The 19,784-nt window shown below is 41.3% G+C and overlaps 1 protein-coding gene across 1 annotated transcript; it reads right to left on the bottom strand.

The window, feature by feature from the left end:
• Positions 1-10,735: 10,735 nt before the first annotated feature.
• Positions 10,736-19,518, bottom strand: LOC144610817 (activated RNA polymerase II transcriptional coactivator p15-like). Its single transcript, XM_078429785.1, has 5 exons — positions 19,360-19,518; positions 16,602-16,670; positions 15,148-15,261; positions 12,616-12,724; positions 10,736-12,157 (listed from the first exon to the last, which is right to left on the bottom strand). The coding sequence occupies exons 2-5, from the start codon at positions 16,668-16,670 to the stop codon at positions 12,078-12,080; spliced, it is 372 nt and encodes a 123-aa protein (XP_078285911.1). The 5' UTR covers positions 19,360-19,518; the 3' UTR covers positions 10,736-12,077.
• Positions 19,519-19,784: the final 266 nt, after the last annotated feature.

Raw genomic sequence — 19,784 nt, 5'->3', positions numbered from 1 at the left:
GGAGGCATGGAGGAGGAGCTGGCCAAAGTTGACTGGAAAGAGACCCTAGCAGGGATGACGGTGGAACAGCAATGGCAGGTATTTCTGAGAATAATCCAGAAGATGCAGGATCATTTCATTCCAAAGAGGAAGAAAGATTCTAAGGGGAGTAAGTTGCAACCTGCGCCGTGCAGATGGCTGTACTGACGAGAGCTCCGAGTCAACTCAGCAAACCTGTGTGGATTTACTTTTTACTACTTGCTCTTTTTGCACATACTGTACTATCACATGTTCAGAGTGATCGACAGACACTTTTGGAGATAGGAACGTCAGCCAAAGCGGACTTTAAGCCAGCTACTGATAACACAGACGGCAGCCTCCCCTGGGCGTTTTGTCCACCTGCATGGCGGTGGAGGAAAGCAAAGAGAGGGAAGCGTGCTGGCGCCCTGTGCAGAAGCCGGCAAAGAAGTAACAAACCCCCTCTGCCCAGCATTCTGTTAGCTAATGTGCAATCCCTGGACAATAAATTTGACGAGTTGCGCGCGAACACCATCGGGACATTAAGAACTGCTGTGTTCTGGTGTTCACGGAGACATGGCTGGAGACCAGCATACCCGACGGTGCCGTCACTCCGGAGAGTTTTTCTGTCTACCGACAAGACAGAACGAAGGACTCAGGCAAGTCAAGAGGAGGGGGAGTGTGCATTATGGTTAACTCTTCGTGAGCCATGGATGTCTGTGTTTTAACTATACACTGCTCCCTTACACTGCTTAACTATACACTAGACCTTTCTACCTCCCCAGAGTTCAGTTCAGTCCTCCTTACTGCTGCTTACATCCCCCCACAGCTGATAAATCTCTAGCCCTGGACGAAATGTATGGGATTGTAAATGAGCTGGAGAACTCCCATCCTGAGGCTGCGTTCATTGTTCTGGGAGACTTCAACAGAGCCAAACTGTGGGGGAGGACCACAGTCTAGGGTCCTTCCGCTGCTGGACATGGGGGGCAGGGTGTGGTGGACACGCCTTTCCAAATAAGAGATTCTGTGCAAATTTCTGTGTAAATTTGGAAATGAATATCTGCATTGAATGTGTAACCTCCGGAAATGTCGGATGGGGTTTTTGAAAAGAAGATGTTTTGTAAATATTTATTACTTGAATAAAGTATTTTTTGATTAAAAAAATGAAGAAGGTTCTCCCAAAATACTTCCAACACATTACTTTTCCCACTAGGGGAGAGCAGACCCTGGACCATTGTTATACCCCATTCAGAGACTGTTATAAGCCCCTCCCTCGCCCTTGCTTTTGGTAAGGCAGATCACTGTTCCATTCTACTGCAGGAATGCTAAAACAGGAAACTAAAACAGGAAAAAACGGTCTCCAGGGTCATATATAAATGGAACAATGAGGTTGATGAGGCCTTACAGGACTGCTTTGACACAACTGACTGGCAGATGTTTGAAGATGCAGCAGAAGGTAATATTAACGAATACACAGACTCTGTCTTAGTATTCCAAAAGCCACCATCTGCACTTACCCAAATCAGAAAACCCTGGGTCGAACGGGAAATCCGTGCTAAACTTAAAGCACGGACTACTGCCTTCAACTCAGGCGACCTCAACGCCTACAAGGTAGCCAGATATAACCTCCGGAAGTCCATCAGGAAAGCCAAGAGAGACTACAGAAACAAAGTGAAATCTAACTACTACAGCTCGGACTCCAGACGCATGTGGAGTGGATTACTCTGCGTCACAGGCAACAAAGGGAAAAACAGGAGCACTGTTCAGCCTACCGCATCGCTCTCGGACGAGCTTAACACCTTTTACACCCGGTTTGATGCAGACAACATAGTGCCCACCATGAGTCCACAGGTGTGCAGGGGGACTACCACACTGTCCTTACAAACGGCAGATGTGAGACGGTCCTTCAAAAAGGTCAACGATCGCAAAGCTCCAGGGCGGGCTCTCAGAGCGTGTGCTGATCAACTGGCTGATCAAGAGGTGTTCACTAACATCTTCAACCTCTCTCTGAGTCAGTCTGTGGTTCCCACCTCCTTCAAAGCATCCATCATCGTTCCTGTTCCAAAGAAACCAGTAACCTCCTGTTTAAATGACTACCATCCTGTCGCACTGACATGAAGTGCTTCGAGCCACTAGTCAAAACTCACATCTGCTCCTCTCTCCCTGACACCTTGGACTCTCTTCAGTTTGCATATAGACCAAACAGGGTCACGGACGATGCCATCGCCATGGCAATACATACAGCGCTCACCAACCTGGACAAAGGAAATACATATGTGAGAATGCTCTTTATTGACTACAGCTCGGCATTCAACACTATTATTCCCTCAAAACTCATCCCCAACTCCTTAATCTTGGACTGGAGACCTCCATCTGCGGATGGATATTCAATTTCCTGACGGGCAGGCCCCAGGTGGTGAGAATTGGCAGCCACACCTCTTCCTCACTGATCCTCAACACAGGCACACCACAGGGCCGTGTGCTCAGTCCTCTCCTGTACTCCCTGTTCACACACGACTGTACTGCCAAGCACAGCTCAAACATCATCCTAACGTTTGCTGACAACACGACCATCTTGGGCCTCATCACAGACAACAATGAGACGGCCTACAGAGGGGGTAAAGGCACTAAACAGCTGGTGCCAGGAAAATAACCTCTCTCTCAATGTCAGCAAAACTAAAGAGATGATCGTGGACTACAGGAGACAGTGGGGGAGTGGACACCTCCCCATCCACATCGGTGATGCTGAGGTTGAAAGGGTCAGCAGCTTTAAGTTCCTCGGTGTGCACATTACTGAGGACCTTTCTTGGACACTGCACAGCGACACAATAACAAAGAAGGCCCGCCAGCGGCTCTTTTTCCTGAGAAGACTGAGGAAGTTTGACATGAACGCCAGCATCCTCACAAACTTCTACAGATGCACCATCGAGAGCCTGCTGACAGGTTGCATTACAGTCTGGTACGGGAACTGTTCTGCCCACAGCCACAAATCACTACAGAGAGTGGTGAAGACGGCACAGCACATCACTGGCAACTGTCTCCCGGCCATTCAGGACATTTTCTACCGGCAGTGCCTGCGGAAGGCACGCAGCATCATCAAGGACCACAGCCACCCAGCACGCAGGCTGTTCTCCTTGTTACCGTCAGGCAGACAATACAGGAGTATGGCTGCACGTACCACCAGACTTAAGAACAGTTTCTACCATCAGGCCATCAGGCTTCTGAACTCATAAACACATTTCAAATCATATATGTTGATTATTTTAATATTGTCTTTTTACCTTACTAATGTCATTTTTATCTTATTTATCCTTGGAATATTACTGTTGAGGTGACCCGTTGTCTCGTCACATACATTTCATTGTATCGTTGACCCTGTGCCAACCTACGTATGACAAATAAAAATTAACATAAAAAAATTTAAATAAAGTATAAAAATAAAAAAGAAGACGTGTAACATAGCAAAGATGAGCGGGAAGCCAGAGGATTGGGTAACTTTTAAAGATCAGCAGAAGGTAATTAAAAAGACAATACGGGGAGAAAAGATGAAGTGCGAAGGTAAGCTAGCCAAGAATATAAAGGAGGATAGTAAAAGCTTCTTCAGGTATGTGAAGAGGAAAACAATAGTTAGGACAAATGTGGGTCCCTTGAAGACAGAAACAGGTGAATTTATTATGGGGAACAAGGAAACGGCAGAGGAGTTGAACAGGTACTTTGGTTCTGTCTTCACTAAGGAAGATACAAATAATCTCCCAGATGTACTAGGGGACAGAGGACCTAGGGTGGCGGAGGAACTGAAGGAAATTCACATTAGTCAGGGTTGTTGGGTAGATGTATGGGACTGAAGGCTGATAAATCCCCAGGGCATGATGGTCTGCATCCCAGGGTACTCAAGGAGGTGACTCTAGAAATCATGGATGCATTGGTGATCATTTTCCAATTGTCTATAGACTCTGGATCAATTCCTGTGGCTTGGAGGGTAGCTAATGTTATCCCACTTTTTGAGAAAGGAGGGAGAGAGAAAGCAGAGAATTATAGACCAGTTAGCCTAACATCAGTGGTGGGGAAGATGCTAGAGTCGATTATTAAAGATGTAATAGCGGCGCATTTGGATGGCAGTAATAGGATCAGTCCAAGTCAGCATGGATTTACGAATGGGAAATCATGCTTGACAAATCTTCTGGAATTTTTTGATGATGTAACAAGTAAAATGGACAAGGGAGAGCCAGCGGATATAGTGAACCGGGACTTTCAGAAAGCCTTTGATAAGGTCCCCCACATTAGAGCACATGGTGTTGGGGGTAGGGTATTGACACGGATTGAAAATTGGTTAGCAGACAGAAAACAAAGTGTAGGGATTAACGGGTCCCTTTCAGAATGGTAGACAGTGACTAGTGGGGTGCCGCAAGGCTAAGTGCTAGGACTGCAGTTATTTACAATATACAATCACGATTTAGATGAAGGAATGGAAAGTAACATTAGCAAATTTGCAGATGACATAAAGCTGAGTGGCAGTGTGAACTGTGAGGAGGATGGTATGAGGATGCAGGTGATTTGGACAGGTTGGATGAGTGGACAGATGCATGGCAGATGCAGTATAATGTGGATAAATGTGAGGTTATCCACTTTGGTGGCAAGAACAGGAAGGCAGATTATTATCTGAATGGTGTCAGGTTAGGAAAAGGGGAAGTACAACGAGACCTGGGTGTCGTTATACATCAGTCACTGAAAAGTAAGTAAGCAGGTACAGCAGGCAGTAAAGAAAGCTAATGGCATGTTGGCATTCATAACGAGAGGAGTTGAATATAGGAGCAAAGAGGTCCTTCTGCAGTTGTACAGGGCCCTGGTGAGACCACACCTGGAGTATTGTGTGCAGTTTTGGTCTCCTAATTTGAGGAAGGACATTCTTGCTATTGAGGGAGTGCAGCATAAGTTCACAAGGTTAATTCCCAGGATGGCGGGACTGCCTTATGATGAAAGAATGGAGCGACTGGGCTTGCATTCACTGGAATTTAGGATGAAAGGGTATCTTATAGAAACATATAAAATTAAGGGATTGGACACATTAGAGGGGTAGGCCATTTAGAACTGAGATGAGGAAAAACATTTTCACCCAGAGAGTTGTGAATTTGTGGAATTCTCTGCCTCAGAAGGCAGTGGAGACCGATTCACTGGATGCAATCAAAAGTGAGTTAGAGCTCTTAGGGATAGCGGAATCAAGGGATATGGGGAGAAGGCAGGAATGGGGTACTGATTGTGGATGTCAGCCATGATCATATTGAATGATCCGAATGGCCTACTTCTGCACCTATTGTCTATGTATCTATACACACTTTTGAAGGGAGAACAATGACACTCCTACCTACACAAGCCTTGCAGCCTTGATGAACTGGTGATCTTAGTCTCTAAAGCCAATGTCAGAGAATCCTTCAAGAGGGCAAATCCATATAATAACCTGGCCCAGGTTTGTTCCAAGAACAAATCAATTGGCTGGAGAACATCTTCAATCTCTCTTATGTGGTCTGAAGCTCCCATCTGCATCAAAAGGGCAGCAATTGTACAGGTGTCCAAGGAGAAATGGGGACCTTACTCAATGATTACCAACTGGTAGCATTTACATCCACCCATAATGAAGTGCTTTGAGAGATTGGTTATGGAGCCAATCGACTCCTGCCTCAGAAATGACTTGGATCCACTTTAGTTTTCCTAGACCAACAGATCGACAGTAAATGCCATTTCATTGGTTCTCCACTGTGCTCTGGTCTACCTGGATAACAGGAACACATACACCCACTGTTAATAGTATAATGCCTGGATTAGGTATTATTAACTACAGAGAGAGGTTGGAAAGCCTTGGATTACCAATGATTGTGGGAAAATCTGATAGAAATATATACAAATTATAGGAGGCATAGATAGGGTAGACAGTCAGAGCCTTTTTTTTACAAGATGGAAATCTCAAATACTAGAGGGCATAACCGCAAGGTAAGTGGGGCAAAGTTTAAAGATGTGTGGGGGAAGTTTGGGAACAGCTCCATCCAAGACCACAAGAAATTAGAGAATTGTGGATGCAGCCCAGACCACCAATCTTCCTTCCATCGACTCCATTTACCTCACTTTGCCTTGTTAAGGCCACCAGCATATTCATGGACGAGTCACACTCCACCCCCTCCCTCTTGTCCCCTCTCCCATCAGACAGGAGGTATAGGAGTGTGAGATCGCAAACCTCTAGATTCAGGGACAGTTTCGTCACAGCTGTTGTCTGGTAACTGAACCACCCTTCCAACAACTAGAGGGCAGTCCTGAGCTGCTGTCAACCCCATTAGAGATCTTTGGACTATCTTTGATCGGATTTTATCTTGCACTAAACATTATTCATGCTATTCCCTTTATCATGCATTTATACACCATCGATGACTTGATTGTAATCATGTATTGCCTTTCCACTGACTGGTTAGCACAAAACAAAAGCTTTTTATTGTACCTCTGTACATGTGACATTAAACTAAACTCAAAAAGTTTTTATTGAGTAAGGAATCAGTTGCCTAACATTTGTATGTGGATGCACAATTGGCTACAACCCGGTAATACATTCATTGCTTCATTAAAGTAAACGATCAGAATGGACCAGAAAGCTTCACAGTGGGCTCACCCTTAGTGTGAAAAATCTGCTGCAGATTTACCCAAGTTCTAATTCACAAAATGCTGGAGGAACTCAGCAGGTCAGGCAGCATCTCAGGAGATAAGGAATGGGTGACGTTTCGGGTCGAGACCCTTCTTCAGTCTGAAGCGTCACCCATTCCTTCTCTCCTGAGATGCTGCCTGACCTGCTGAGTTCCTCCAGCATTTTGTGAATAAATACCTTCGATTTGTACCAGCATCTGCAGTTATTTTCTTATACTACCTAAGTTCTAATTGTCAATCACAAAGTCAGTGTGCGCTGATTACAAAAGAGTTTTTAAAAAATGACAATTAAAGGCTTACATTTGATTTGCTAGAATATCAACGAGCAGAAAATCTGCCATTTCAGGTGCTTAAACCACAATCCCCATCGAGTTAACATACTGAGGAAATGATGCACCCAAATAGTGTCTTAATACTACTGGTTATACAAGACTTCATAACTTTCTAAACACCCTAAACATTAATTTCTCTGAACCCACCATATAGTAACTTTTAGTGGATGACTCAGTCAACCTTGGCCTGCACTTCATCCTCCAGCACCTAGACCGCCAGGTGACCTATGCAAGGAATTTGTTTGCAGACTTTAGCGCTGCATTTAACACCATTGTGCCAGAGCAACTACACTCCAAACTCTCCCAGTTCCCAGTGTCTGAACCCCTTGTCAGTGGATCATCAACTTCCTGACAGACAGGAAGCAGCATGTGAGGCTGGGAAAGCACATCTCGGACCCGCAGACCCTCAGCATAGGAGCACTGTAAGGCTGCGTACTCTCCCCTCTCCTTTACTCTCTACACCAACGATTGCACCTCCACAGACTCCTGTCAAGCTTCTCAAGTTTGCGGATGACACAACCCTGTCCGGACTGATCCAGGATGGGTACGAATCTGCCTACAGACAGGAAGTGGCACAGCTGACATCCTGGTGCCTTCGTAACAACCTGGAGCCCAATGCTCTTCAGACAATGAAACTGATTGTAAACTATAGGAGAGCTCCCCCTCCCCTCCCCTCCCCTCCCCCCACTCACCATCAACACCACAATCACATCTGTGGAGTCATTTAAGTTCCTTGGAACTAACATCTCCAAGGACCTTAAATGGGGGGGCCACCATCGACTCCACAGTCAAAAAGGCCCAACAGAGGATGTACTTCCTGCGGCAGCTGAGGAAACACAATCTTTCCACAGGGAATAATGGTCCAATTCTATACTGCCGTCTTAGTTTGTCCTCACCTTCTCCATCATGGTCTGGTTTGGCTCAGCCACCAAACACGACATCCGGAGGCTGCAACGAATCGTGCGATCAGCCTTGTTGGCTGCAACCTTCCCCCCATACATGAACTGTACACTGCAAGTGGCAGGAAGGAAGCGGGCAAGATCATCTCTGACCCCTCTCACTCTGGCCACAAACTCTTTGAAGCACTTCCCTCTGTAAGGCGACTCAGGACAGTCAAAGCCGCCACAGCCGGACATAAAAACAGCTTTTTTCAGCGAGTAGTAACTCTAGTCTGTAGTCGCTTTTTGCTCTGGTTTATTTCACTTACATGTTTAATGTTGTATTCTTAATATTTTATGCTTTATTCTTAATTGTTTACGGTATGTTCATGATGTTACTTGCGAGCGGAGCACCAAGGCACATTCCTTGTATGTATACATACTTGGCCAATAAACTCATTCATTCATGACCATGAACATACAATTCACATTACCAATTTCCCCAACTATATTCACACTTGCATGAACATAATTGGAGCATTGTTTTATCTCCTCAAAAAAATAGCAGCATAATTGGCTCAAGTTAAAAGGATTGTAAGAGAAGCAGAGACCAATGGAGATAAGAAAAACATTGAGAATACTTCTCCCATTAGCTAGAACTTTGATAAGACCACCATTCAAGAATGAGGCAATTGGAATGAGAAATCATTTCAGAATTATAAATTAAGGAAGATCGTGAGAATTTGGAACCTGCAGAAATTTAGAGAATATCGATAATACATTGGCTCAAGATTCATGAGTCAAATATTGATGTATCAGGCAGTACAGTGTAGCAACACGTAAGATGTACATAAATCGCAAGCCAGGACCCAATGATCCAAATAGCTGTGGAGATTTTGGCTCTTTATAGGATTGTAAATATAATTATTTGCAAATTAAATAGCTCAATATCAAGAAATTAAAAGTATTGCCTTCAGTGTAGAAATAAAGTACTGCAATGCTGGTCAATACACAAAAGGACACAAAGTGCTGGAGAAACTTAGCAGGTCAGGCAGCATCTCTGAAGATGGATAGGTGACATATTGGGTCTGAAGGGTCTCAACCCAAGACATCACTTATTCATGTTCTCCAGAGATGCTGCCTGAACTGATGAGTTGCTCTGGCACTGTGTCTGTTGGTATTGGTTTCATAGTACAGATTTGTGGTCACATAGATATTGAATAGAGGACATTTTTGACAAATTTTACTGGTCAACAACTTGAAACTCATTATCCGGTTAATCTTTTACAAAATATCATTTGACTTTAACAAACATGCTCAACTGTATTTACCAATGGGTGTTTCTGTCAGCTGTTATAACTTTTTCCCACAAGTAAGCTGCTATTTGCTGCTGTACATCCTTTAATGTTTCTTTATCAATGGGTTATTCCACAACAAATATGCCTAATCATTAGGTCCCCAGTTTGCACAATAACAGTATTCGATCAAAATGACAGGTCAAACATAGATGTGTCAAATTAAAAGCATTAAATTACTATGTACAGTGCAGATTGTTAAGTACTCCAAAGGTTCATGTGTGCAGAAATTTACTTTCATTTAAAATTAGCCAGAACTGATTTACACCTTCACTGTAGGACGACTTTCATGTTAGAAGCAATGAGATAATGGAAGTTTCACAAACTACTAGCCAAAAAATTGATACACAAATATACATTTACAATTTGCAAAAGCATTCTTAAAACCTGTGTTTCTTTATGCACGTGCAATGACATAGCTTTGTATTTTGGAAAAATCAGTATATGGATATTTTTTTAGGAACACAAGCTCTCCATAAATTGGTCACCTGTATTGAGGTTTGCAGTTGTTAATTGTTCAGTTTAATTCTGTGCTGCTATCATCCAAGAGTACTTTATTGGTCTTAAATATTTATATGTCCACAGCCCATTTCAGAGGAAGCTTTTAGTCAGCTGGCTACAACTTCACAAGACAGGCTAAAGGTTAATAGGAAATGTTCTCCCACTATATTTTAATCAGTTGTTCATTTAAGCACACAATTTAATTACAATTTTAACCAAAAAGAACATGTTTTTATTGTAAAAGGTGCAATCAAAGGTCAGCATTCACTCAATATACGGCTTTATGAAAGCTATTACGATTGCAATTTAAACAGGTGTAACACATGCGGAATGTGCAGCATGCATAAGTGAGCTGATCAAATATGGTAATCTTCACCAGCACACTGTTAAAACTAATCCCATCTTGACAGGTACGTAGTTTTCTGAACATAAATCATTGGTTAGGGAAGAGACAAGAAAGCAGTGTATAATTCTGGCCACAATTACTTGTGTAAGTTTAGGGCATTGGAAAACATGTCTTTAACATCGCACCTACTTCTGCACTGAACAATGCTGTAAAATACAACTGATATTTAGCAAAGCAACGATGTCACGGGACAACAAAATGTTTTCCATTTTAACTTATCGACAGTCTTTTTGCTAGAATCAGTAATATAGACCGTTTGCTTACTTATAAAGACAGCGTAGATGCACCCAGTTACAGCATCAACACTGAGACAAGGTGCATTTACTTTATTTTATCTAAGTCAAGGATCTGAAGAGCAAACATCTCACATTCATTTTAAATATCTTGAACCTTTGACTTAATTTCCAATGAACTTGTGTGGCAATTGAATACACTCCAAATGGCAGTCTACAAAACCCAAAGCAAAAATAAGCATCACTGATCTGAAAGGATTAGAACAGTAACTAAAGCAACCTCAGGATGTACCAATCATTCGACAAATGTTTAGCAAAACACTTTAGTAAATTACAATTGAAGTCAAAGTCAGATCAAATTGCCGCAGCTTTATTTAATTTACCATATTTCAATACAGATCAGAGAAATATGGACATAGTGAAATAATACAAAAGCATACTGAAATATTAAATTAGGCATAGTACCTCATGAAAGTACTGCTATTAAGAGTCCATATATAGTGGTATGCCTAGCCAGTCACTTTTCAGATTAAAATTATTCCTAAATAGCCAATACATAAATGGTTAGTGGGAAAAGTGGAAAATATTGAATAGTGGACTAAATGTCAATCATTGATCATTTAAACCAAATGCTATTCATTTACCTAAATGAGCAGTTCCCTATGGTTTAGGATATTACAAAGCTATTAAAACTGTTCACAAAAGTCCAAACATTCCATTGCCAAATTATTCCAGCTACAGAATTCAGCAATACTCGAAGGACAGTTATTTAAGAGTATGTGGAGAAACTAAACATTGCCCATCTCATTTCTAATAAAAAGGCTTATCTGGATCAAAAGCTCTCAGATGCTCTAATGTACAGTACACTCACCAAAAGTCAAGAAAATTCAAACAGTCTGTCAAATTTTACCTCGTAGAACTGTTGATGTTTATTTTCTTAGAATGGATTTGAAACAAGAACAGATCTTAGACAGGTAATTTTCAAGATGTCGTTCTTCAACTGCAAGTCTCAGTAGCAAATATGTTTAGTCAGGTCATTTAAACTTCCTACGGGATGGCAGCAGATGTACGTTTAATTCTGCCTCATGACCTCAAGACTTTTACAGGTTCGTGTTCCAGTAGTTCACATGACAGTCACATACAGACTGATAATCACCCCCATACTTGGGCACCAAGGAAAACTGTAACAATCTGAACTCTGTTGCAGGTGAGCAAGATCTGCTCAGCTAACAGCAATAATCACAAATGAAACCCAAGATTTTCTGGCTTGTAAGCTTATTGCCACATTTGGGGCGACTTTACCCATAATGGAAAGCTAAAGTTGCCAATCTGATTTAGCCAGAGATTTCAACAATTGGACCCCGAACAAAGAAATGATCTTGATAAAGCAACAAATTTATGAAGCAGTTTTCAAAAAATACTTGGATTGGCAGCTGGGGATAATATATGTAACAGTTTAAAGACATGATATGGCAATTGCTAACCATCATGAAACATTTTTTCCCACACTAAAAACAATCCCCATACCATTTTTTTTGTACCCCTTAGTGAGATTTTAAAAATGAACACTGATGTGCTGCATAAACAAAAAAAACAGCCACATGAACAGTACAATACAAAGCTTAATATCTTCTTTTAGAAAACCAATGTTACAGATGACAAAAAGCAGGGTACATCTTCATATGGACATTTTATAACTTTTTTAGTGCATCGTCAATGTCAGGAATCATTTCCTTCAGTTGGTTCCACTGGTCTGGTAATAGAGAGATTCCTAAATTTAAAAACAAAAAAGTGTTATAACTGGCAATAGAAATCCAAGGTTTAAGTTATACAATAACATTTTACAATCAACCTCTGTCAATCTTTTATTTGAAGGCATCACATTTAGTAAGGGAAGGTTGCAAGTGGAACAGCCCCCACAGAAATCTGCTAATTTATAATAGCAAGCAAGTGTTGCCAAGTTTTTTTTTCAAAGTCATGTGGGTCCAATTATGTCCTCAATCAAGGTTCACACTTCTGGAAAATGGTGGATAAAAAATGTATAATGACATTTATTTATTACATTAATTGAGTGATCTTAAATTATTACAAATGTTTAAAAAGGACCCATTAGGTCCTTCATACAACAGAAAAAGATTTGTTTGCATTTTTCCCCAACAAGCCTCATCTAATGCAATGTAATCCATCACTTTAAAGTTGCATCCACATTCCCATTTGGCAAAAAATCACCTTTTTTCCCAGGCTTCATTTCACCATCTTGGTTCATCCAGTATTCTCTGACATCAATTAGGACTTTCCCTTTGAATTCACGCACACTGACATATCTCATTTTGCCAATCTGTCGAAAAAGCAGTTGGGATTAGCCCGAATGATCCAATAGAACAGTTCTTAAAAATTATCTTCATGTAAAAGTCCTTATTGCGTAATTAAATACATTTACTAACAAGAAAACAATTTTAATGTTGTGGATTATTTTGCAGAATGATATGCTTGGCCAACTTAAACCACTCTAAGCTCTTGATATTTATAACAGTAAAAATTCTACTGGTGCTCATGGATGAAAATACTACTGCAATTTTGTCATTGTTAAAAGCAGTTTGACTTTTCATCTTTGTGTATGATGGACTATGTGCTTTTATTTTGTTTCATTAATTCAGCTACATTTCAGATCAGGATGTGAAAGTAACATTACTAAACCATTCTTCACACAAAGCCCAAACTCCAGGGCAACAACCAATACTTCTGGTATCCTGTATCATTGAGGTGAGCGATTTAGTTTCTCATCTGCTCACTGTCAAGAAACACAGCTGCCTTCCTTAAGCCAATGTATAATCATGGATGTAATCACTCACTGTTTGACATAATTCATAATACTTCAGGTTGGGCAACGCTGGCAAATTCCTGACTTTATTCCGCCATTAGAATCCCCCCAAAAAAGATGGAGAAAGACCTACCCTTCAATCTTGAGGCAGATAAGACCTGGTGCAAGATCTGAAGTACTAGTCACTTTGTGAGGCAAAATACGTGGTTTTAACTTAAACTGCAGAGCTGTGACCACAGCCCACTGCATCATGCAAACCACCACCCACCACCCCAAATCAACTATTAGGGTGGCATAGTGATAGAGTTACTGCCTTAAAGCGACAGACTTGGGTGCAATTCTGACTACCGATGCTGTCTGAAGTTTGCACATTCCCCCTGTGACCTCGTGGTTTTTCTCTGGGTGCCTCGATTCCTCCCACATCCCAAAGTAATGCAGGTTAAATGGATTCTGTAAATTGTCCCCAGTCTGTTGGATAGAGCTAGTGTATGGGTGATCACTGAACGGCGCGGACTTGGTGGGCCGAAGAGCCTGTATCTCTAAACTAAACTAACTCCATATCCACTTCATGTCGCCCCAGGAAAGCAACTAACATAATCAAGGACCACCTCATAGTGTCATTTGAATTTTAAAATCTGTAGCTGCAGCACCATATTTTCTGCACTCTGTTTCCTTTCTTTTTTTTAAACCTTACTTTTGGTACTCATGTACGGTTCAAATGTAGAGTATGGCTGATTTTTCTGGATACCACGCAAAAATATCATTGTACATGCAACAATAAACTAATACCATAATCTTATCAGCACGAGTATAATCATACTTTGACAAGAACAATTACTTAACAACTCCACAGAACCAAAGAGGAAATAAGTCAGATGATGATTGATCTAGATTCACTAGGGAGTTGAACAAGTCATATTTACACCAATTCAGTTATCTTAGTATGCAAATAGCAATCCTCTTGGGTATGTGGTCACATTTTTAACCACCCCAATTACCAATACTCAATCAAGTTAACTCCTGTTTCCCCATTAAATAATTTATAAGATAAAATTGAGCTTTTATTTCATCCCAAAATCCAACCAACTCAATGGTTTTTAACCATTTAAAATGCTACCAGAGCATTTGCAGCAAGTGCAGCTTTTCTTTTTTTTTTAGGTTAGGCCAATGTAAGTACACCAGATATTTTAAATTTCACCTGGTAGCACATAATCGCAAAACACAGATCTTCTTTGAACGAGGGATAAGATTAGGTTGCTCCACCAGAGAGCTGATTTTTTCCTCAAACTGCACTCCAAAGCCAACTACTAATAAACATCTCGACCTCATCTAATAATAACCATCTGATGCCATGATTAAAGCCCAATCATGCCATCAGGAAAGTCACTCAATAGGATGTTCTGGGACTGGCAGGCAGTTTCCAGGAGTCCCAGTGTTTAGGATAAACCATACATATTTGAAAAGGACAAAGTGCTGGAATAACTCAACGGGTCAGGCTGCATCACTGGAAAACATGGATAGGTGACATTTCGGGTTGGTACCCTTCTAAGATGGATTCAGACCAGTCTCAAGGGTCCTGACCCAAAATGTCACCTATCCATTTTCTTCAGAGATTCTGTATGCTCTGCTGAGATCTCCGTTGCTACCGGTGTGGAGTTCTGTCACCACGTGAATTTCCTCCAATTTCTCAGTTTTCCTCCCACATCCCAAAGACAGAGATTGGTATCCACTGTGAATTGCCCCCAATGTGTAGGCAAGTGGTAGAATCTGAGGGGAGTTGATTGGGTTGTGGAAATAGAATGTGATAAATGTAAATGGATACGATGATTTACACCGACTTGGTGGGTCAAAGGGCCCATTTCCATGCTGTATCACTACATACTGTACATTGCACAAAAATAGTTCATACACACTTTAGACTTCTTGAAAATAAAACACACCTGAAATAGGTTATCATCTTTTTCACTTTTAGCACATTTTGCACCTCCAGAACTTTCACCAGTCTTTAGTTTTTTCGCTGGCTTCTCTGCGATAGCAGCCTTCTTTCTCTTAGCCTATAAAGAAAATTCAGAAATTATTGGTTTAACCTTCTTAAAGAAAGATGAAAATTTGAATATCATATATGGTTCATATAAAACATGAAAAATGACACTTTGAAATAGCAAGTTTTCTACTGAGTTTAGTTTTGGATATCTTTTCAATCCTGAGAGCCACCTTCACAATATAATATTTATTGGTCAAATACATGGCGCAACTGCTGCTGTAATTTACTTTCAAATTAGTTGAATCAGGAATATTTTTCTTCAGTTCATTATCAGAACAATGGCTCACTTGCAATTTATTTTAGATAAGACTATAAAGCCAAAATAGGGCACAACTAATTGCCATGCAAAATAAATTTAGGTCAGATTACACATAAATTAACAGATTAAATTATAATTTCCAATTCTGTCTGTACTATATCATGCGCCTGGTGCAAACATGAAGATATTTCTCTACGTTTTTTGTTCGTTATTTTTTCTTCCATCCTCCACAAATTATAAAAAATGGTACACAGTGAAGCTTTGCAAAGATTCTTACCGCGATATGTACCTATCATCTTAAGGTCACTGGAAATGCATGTTACCAGAACTACTGATTAGCTGAGAGCAAAATTAAATAATGTTACTTGTTTGGTCATGGATACAACAATTAATTCACTAAGTGGAAAGAATACTTTATCTTCTCCCAAGCCTTAGCAGAAATCCTATATTTAGATATAAACCAAGCACCCCCAATAATTAATTACAACCAACTTAGTTATTTATCATTTTATGAAAACAAGTTATTTGGCACACAGAGTAATCCGAGGATAAGGATCTTTTTAAGTGTTGTACAGCACTCAAGAATTAGTATTGCAAATGTGTTATCAGGTATTACAAGATCTGCTTTGAATCAAAATAATCCAATTCATATTTACAAAGTCAATATTTAATGGTTTTAGTCGAGGCACACTACTTTCCAGATTTGAATTGAGAGATTGTGATATTATTGTACTACAAGAGTTACATGAATGACCATTCAAGAAGCAAAACATCTAAGTTTTGAGTTATTATTGAGCATGTACTAGGGTACATTATCAGATCAGATAATGGTATACAATTATAAGTACAAATTATAACTAAACTAAAGTATAACTTGATTGTAGTTATACTCCAAGTATACTTGACGTATACTCGTGAGGGCAAAGGGAAAGATAAGTGCAGAATTCAGTTCTCAGCATTGTAGTGCGCCAGTTCCATAGACAATGTCCAATATTTGCAATGGAGTAGAGGTTGTAGATATTTTATTGTAAGCGACCTGAAATCAGCAATACCCAACACGTTTTATCAAACTAATATTATTTTTCTCTTACCTTTTGATCAACTTCACTATCCGACTCGCTGTCTGAGCTTGTAGAAACAACTTCTCTTGACTTAGGCATCTGTTTTTTTTAAAGACAATATTAAGTTAATTTTACAAAAATTGAAAAAACTACAAGTCTCTGGGAAGAAATTAAGATTAACTAATATAAAAACAAAATGCTATTACAGTATAGAATAACTGATAGGAACAAATCTTGAAGACAAATAAAAACTCCTCCTCAGACCATGATCACACAGATCAGAGAACTCAACGAGTACCCGACCTTTGCATGGAATTATTTTTCACACCAGTTTGCCTTCAAGATTAACTTTATATAGCTTTAATATGGAAAAGAAAATGGCTATTAAACATGTAATATCTAATATTTAGATCTCAAAAGTTAGATTTGAGGAAAATTATTAGTTGCATCAATTTCAAACTTTTATGCTCAAACACCATCACTTCTAAGTATGACTGACAAAACCACAGATCAGAGGTGCCATGAGAATGGAGTGATTATTGTTGCACCCTGAGTTCATGAATAATTTTTGGCTGCCAACAATTTAAGACAATAAATATTTTAAGTGTGCTCCAATGATGTCGGACAATTTCCACTTTATTTTCATACACTAAAATGTGCAGAATTAGAGGAGCTTTCTGTTCAATTAATTTAAAAAAACATTCAATAGGTTAATGCAAAAGAATTGACTCAAGTAATCAGTCAATGACATTTGTTCACCATGCAAAAATTACAACATTGTAGAACAGACAAAAAACTGATTAGGAAATACCTTTAATATGGAAAAGAAATTGGCTATTAAACGTGGAGGGGTACCTAATATACTCATATGTGATTTTCATTCCATACAGACATTGGAATTTTGGTTTGGTTTTGCCAGTAATTTCAAATGGAATTTCCAATATATGATGTTGCTGCAAAAAGACTAACCAGGCTATTGCACATCACTGCTTTTATCAATGTAACCTATATTTAATTCAAACAACCTATTAAGATTGACAATCTATTAATTAACATTTTCATTACAACTAAAAATCTAGTTTTCTCCAATATAAAGGCAATACTCTAAGTGTAATAAATGAGTATGAATGTCGTGAACCTACTGAACGTTACCCTTTGTAATTACTTAAAGTGCAACAAAACAAAAATGGATAGTGTGCCTAAATGAAAAATCCATATGCAAAATCCAGGTGTCACTCGGCACTCGAGGTGAACTTTCAGGACTTCCAACGGGCCAGTGTTGTTTTAAACAGTATAAAATCCTGCATGGTAGGTGCAATATACAAGAAAAATACAGCCGAGGCACTACATACAATTTCTTCATGACTGACCATAATTAGTATTAATCAAATACTCTGCCATTAATTCCTTACTCAGTTTGTGTAGCAATCCCACATAAAAAACATTATGTTAAATGATTTATTAAATGATTTGGACATTTTATTAATGTCTGCAAATGGCAAATTCACCACAATGGAGCTCTTTACTTTCGCAGAAGCAGGAAAAGAGATTAACTCTGGAGAAGCAGATGCTAAAACTATAAAATAAAGTTAAAAACTCTCTGAAGATACTTAGTAGGTCAGGCTCCACCAATGATGTATGCAAAACCAACAGAAAAAGATTCACTAAGACTCAAATTGCTTTTCAATAAAATGTTAGTTGATGCAAACGTAACCTCAACACCATATCCTCATTCTCTACCAACGTCCCTCGGGTGCCCATACTTCAAATGTGTGTGTCGGTCAATTTTCAATATCTTCAGTTACTGCCCTTGCAAGTGAATGGATTAGGGCACGGATTTTTTCTGGGGCTGGTGTAAAGGGTACGTTGTCTCTTCAGTTGGAGTCTGGCACAGGGTTTACCTCCAGCTCGATGTGTAGACCTAGTCTCAGTTTTACTGCCTCGCCGACAAAGGAATCACTTTGGACATCTCAACAGTGCGTATCCGAAGTGGCAAGTTTCCTGTGGGAGTTGGGAACCACAACCTTGAGAGACGGAGAGTGGGAGCCAAGGCAAGGACGGGCGGGCGAGATGAGACGAGAAAACGTGGGCACGGGACACACGCCCGGGCGGTCTGGATCAGTGCGGGGCTGGGTAGATACCCACCCCTGTGATTTCCACACGCAGAGAGACCTGGGGTGTTAGGGGTTACGGGGAGAAGGCAGGATAAATGGGGTTAGGAGGGAGATAATAGATCAGCCATGATTGAATGGCGGAGGAGACTTGATGGGTTGAATGGCCTAATTCTGCTCCGATCACTCAAAACCACATCCCATCCCCGCTCAAACAATAAAAAACGGCAAAGGTTGATCGGGACCCTAACGTGGGCTGTACAATGCAGCTGCAGCATTTCACCGGACCCTGGTCCTTTAAGGATGGCGGAGAGGACTGCGAGGCAGCCAGTGCCGCCTCTGCTGGGCTCGGCTCGGCTCTCCGCCGGCTCCCATTTTATTCCCCCGATCGTACTTCATTCTCGGGAAGACACCGGACGTCCCGCCCCCGCCGCTGATTGGGTGATCCACCTAGCAACAGGCGGAACGGCTGCTGCCATTGTCCGTCGCCTATCCACCCGCACCGCCAGCGTCGTCCTCCTTCCTTCACACACACATGGAGGGGGAGGGGGGGCCACGATTTATCATCTTAGATTTTTTTTTAAAAAGGACGAACACACAACGAATGAAAATCAGTTATGAAAAGCTTCGGCGGGAATGAGGGCCGCGGGAGAGCGCGGCGGCGATGCGATACGTACGGTGTGAGACCGGGAGCTGCGGGTTCTCCGCCGAGAGCAACAAGAGGACGATCAGCTTCTGCTTCTGTGTCTCCTTCCCCCACCAACGGCCGCCGCTCGTGCTACTGGCCGCCCAGGCTCGCGACGCGACGCGTCATGGCCGCCCGCGCCGCGACGTGACGTCACGCGTCATCGCCGACCGCCCTACTGGCCGCCCGGGCTCGCCTGGCGACGTGGAACGTCACCACCAGCTGCCCCGCCCCCCCGCATGGCGACGTGGAGCGTCACCCCCTCCCGTCTGTCGCCGGGACTCCGGGCACGTGGTCGGGCAGAACAAAGGGCTGGGCGTTTCCCTGAACAAGAGCTCTGCTCAGTCTGCCTGGACCCACTTGATGGTGCATCTGCAGTTCCTTGTAGCCACATTTATATTGATAGGTCATCCCCCC

This window comes from Rhinoraja longicauda, chromosome 1 (assembly GCF_053455715.1).
Source record: "Rhinoraja longicauda isolate Sanriku21f chromosome 1, sRhiLon1.1, whole genome shotgun sequence".
In the NCBI taxonomy this organism is placed as follows: Eukaryota; Metazoa; Chordata; class Chondrichthyes; order Rajiformes; family Arhynchobatidae; genus Rhinoraja; species Rhinoraja longicauda.
The sequence above is the reverse complement of the archived record's forward strand: the minus strand, read 5'-3'. Positions and strand labels throughout refer to the sequence as shown.

What these genes read in the sequence shown, in the direction of transcription:
- LOC144610817 (XM_078429785.1), bottom strand. Translation starts at nt 16,670, where the DNA reads ATGCCTAAGTCAAGAGAAGTTGTTTCTACAAGCTCAGACAGCGAGTCG. An exon ending in ATAGTGAAGTTGATCAAAAG is followed by an intron (nt 15,262 to 16,601) that starts GTAAGAGAAAAA and finishes TTTTCTTTATAG; the next exon opens with GCTAAGAGAAAGAAGGCTGC. An exon ending in AATGAAGCCTGGGAAAAAAG is followed by an intron (nt 12,158 to 12,615) that starts GTGATTTTTTGC and finishes TTTTAAATTTAG; the next exon opens with GAATCTCTCTATTACCAGAC.